At 58.4% G+C, this 2,963-nt stretch overlaps 1 protein-coding gene across 1 annotated transcript; it reads right to left on the bottom strand.

Moving 5' to 3' along the window:
• Positions 1 to 1,200: 1,200 nt before the first annotated feature.
• Positions 1,201 to 2,832, bottom strand: DICSQDRAFT_71736 (uncharacterized protein; the record flags this gene model as incomplete). Its single annotated transcript, XM_007370872.1, has 2 exons — positions 1,201 to 2,049; positions 2,215 to 2,832. 2 exons carry the CDS (start codon positions 2,830 to 2,832, stop codon positions 1,201 to 1,203), a joined length of 1,467 nt encoding a protein of 488 aa, XP_007370934.1.
• Between the last annotated feature and the right edge of the window lie 131 nt (positions 2,833 to 2,963).

Raw genomic sequence — 2,963 nt, 5'->3', positions numbered from 1 at the left:
AGGCGCGCTTTGTACTTGACGTTCCCTTCGAGGTCTTCCTTGCGCTTGTAGACCCAGGTGCATCCGATGGGTTTGCGTCCGTACGGAAGGTCTGCGTGTGACCAGGTGCCCAGTTTGAGGAGTTGGGCGATCTCGGAGTCCATTGCGCCACGCTAGAGTTTGGCGTCTGGTGATGCTTCCGCTTCCTTGTAATTGCGGGGCTCGCGCGCGGTGGGTGTACCTGTAAGTGTGAGCAGGCAGAGGAAATGCGACTCGTAATCGCCGACGATGCGTTCGACGGCATCATCGTCATCGTCCGAAACCGCTTGTTGAGGGGCGTTCGGTGTGGTCTTGATGACTATGCCCTTGCCGTCTTCGACAGCCTTGTAGTCGATGCGTGGCTTCCCGCGGAGGGTGCGCTCGGATGGTGGAATGACAGTTTTCGGTCGCGGTGCCTTCTGAGTCGTAACCGGGGGTGGTGCGTCTGGTACGTTCGCGGGAGAGACAGTCGTGTCTCCCCCTTGCGCCAGGTCGCCTATGATCCCATTCTCCCCCTCGAGCGGCGCAGGGAGGGAGAGCTCGACGTACTTGTCGTCATCATCGCCCGCGGGTGGTTGACTCTTGGGGACCGCAAAGATGATGTTGCGAGATTTGCCGATTCGGTGACTCTTGGGATCGTAGTACCGCCAGCCTTTCGTGCCGGGTGCTGGGCCCATGTAAAACATGGGCTGGGACTTCGGGTCCAGCTTGGTTCGTTTCTGTCTGTCAGTTAGTACCCAGCAGCGGATGCCCCACTCCTGCAAGTCCGAGATGTCGGGCTTGCGGCCGGTCCAGACTTCTTCAGGAGTCTTGTCCTTGAGTGCGCGAGTCGGGGATCTGTTCTTGAGGTATGCGACGTGGGCCACGGCTTCGGGCCAGAGAAACTTGGGGAGACCTGCCGCGATGAGGAGCGCCAGCGCGCGGTCCATCACGGTGCGATTGACGCGCTCCGCAACACTGTTTTGTGCGGAGGACTTGGGCGTCGTAGTGTGTACTGTAATGCCTTCAGCTTTCAAGTAGGCAATGAAATCCTTACTGATATATTCGCCTCCGTTGTCAAAACGGACGGCCTTGAGGGTGACTCCGTGGGTGTTCTTGACGAGTGCTTGGTACGCCTTGAAGTGTTCCAACTCATCTGTCTTCGTCTTGGAGAATTCTACAACTGTACGACGCGCGTGCATGTCAGTGAAAAGTCGAGAAGAACTTCTCACCGCGGATCCCTATCGTAGGGGCCTTCCCCCACAGGTCCATGACTGTCAGGTCACCGATCGCGGCCACGACCGTGGCCGACTTCTTCGGGTATGGCGCGACGGTCTGCTTGGCGCGGACGCAGGCCTCGCACTGCTCCGCCGGAGGGACGCGTTCGTCCACCTCCATGCCTTCCACAAGGCGCTTTGTCTTCATGGCGATGACAGCCTTCATACTGATATGACTGAGGGTGCGGTGCCACTCGTCATACGTCCGCTTCCGGCGGGGTCGTGTAACCGCTGCCGCACACGCGAGATCCGGTGTCTTGTCGTGTACGGTGGTGGCGCGCATCACGTACAGGTTGTCCACCTGTGTGCCTTCCGCGTAAGCTCGTCCCTTCGAGTTCTTGAAGACTATCTTGCCGTCTTGTAAGGTGACCGAGTGTCCGCCTGCCTCAACGCGCCCCAAGGCGATGAGGTTGTGAGGGATTCCGGGGGCGTGCACTACGTTCCGCAGCTCGACAATTGTCTTGCGCCTGTCGTACTCGTATTCGATCTTGACATCTCCGCGCCCGAGGATGGGCGTGACGCCTGCGCCTTTCAAACTGTCGCCGGGCGTCGGCGTGTACCTGAAGAAATCGGCGCGCGCGCGTGCTACGTGCACCGTAGTAGCGGAATCGCTTACCCAAGCATCCCGAGCTACCCGCGCCGCCAGTGCAAGCTCTTCGGAGTCCTCGTCCAAATCGCTGTCGACCTGTTCAATCAGCGCGTACGCGTACTCATCGGAGTCGCTGTCGCTGCCATCTTCTTCGGCAGCCAGCGCCTTCGGCCCGTCCTTCTTGGGCTTGCGCTTGTCGCTCTTCCCGTCGTCCTTGTCGCCCTTGCCCTTCTTCTTCCCCTTCGCGTCCTTCGCGTCATGGTCAGGGCAGTCGCGCGCCAGACCAGGCTTACCGCACATATAGCACAAAGGGGGTCCTCTGCCCTTCTTTGCGCGCGCCGCCATCGCGACCTCCGAGTCGTTGATGCGGCTTGCATGTTGCCTGATCCGCGCAATGATCTCATCGGCATCCTTGAGATCCGTTGCGTGATTGATCGAGCTGACCATTGGGTCCCAGCTGTCCGGTAGCGCCGTGAGAAGTGTGATCGCGAACTCTTCTTCCATCAGGGCGTGTCCCATGGTCGCCAGCGTCTCGCGCAGGCGCACCATTTCTTGTAGAAATTCTTCGACGTTTTCCGAGTCCGAATAGCGAGCTTGCAAAAGCTTACGGTGAATCTGCACGACGTGCAAGATTCCCTTGGGCTCGTAGTTCTTGACGAGGCGGTTCCACGCGTCCGCGCTAGAAACACATCTTGTCAGCGTGTGAACAAGAGATTTGCTTACTCGCATCCGAATCGCGATCAACGCGGTCCTGTCCTTCTTCATCCAGTCTTCTAGAGCCTTCTTTTCTTCTGTGGTCGGTGCCTTGGTGTCCTTTGCCGTCGGCTTGCCTTCTTCGATGACGTAGTCCCATAACCCTAACCCGTACAGCAGATCCTCCATCTGGACTCTCCAAGAGGGCCAATCCTCTACCCCGGTGAGAGGATCGATCCGGATCCTGCCGATGGCGTCAGCGGTTGACGTCGCCATGTGTTGTGACCGATAAGATAAGATATAGCAGCGGTAAGCGTAGTAATTCTCAGTTAGAGCTAAGCAGGGCTCATAACCTGTTAGAGTTCACACGAGAGAGAGAAGCTGAGAAGCAGGGAGATGATGATCGA

Source organism: Dichomitus squalens, assembly GCF_000275845.1.
Source record: "Dichomitus squalens LYAD-421 SS1 unplaced genomic scaffold DICSQscaffold_79, whole genome shotgun sequence".
Taxonomy (NCBI): Eukaryota; Fungi; Basidiomycota; class Agaricomycetes; order Polyporales; family Polyporaceae; genus Dichomitus; species Dichomitus squalens.
Note: the sequence above shows the minus strand (reverse complement) of the source record. Positions and strands in the feature narration are given on the sequence as shown.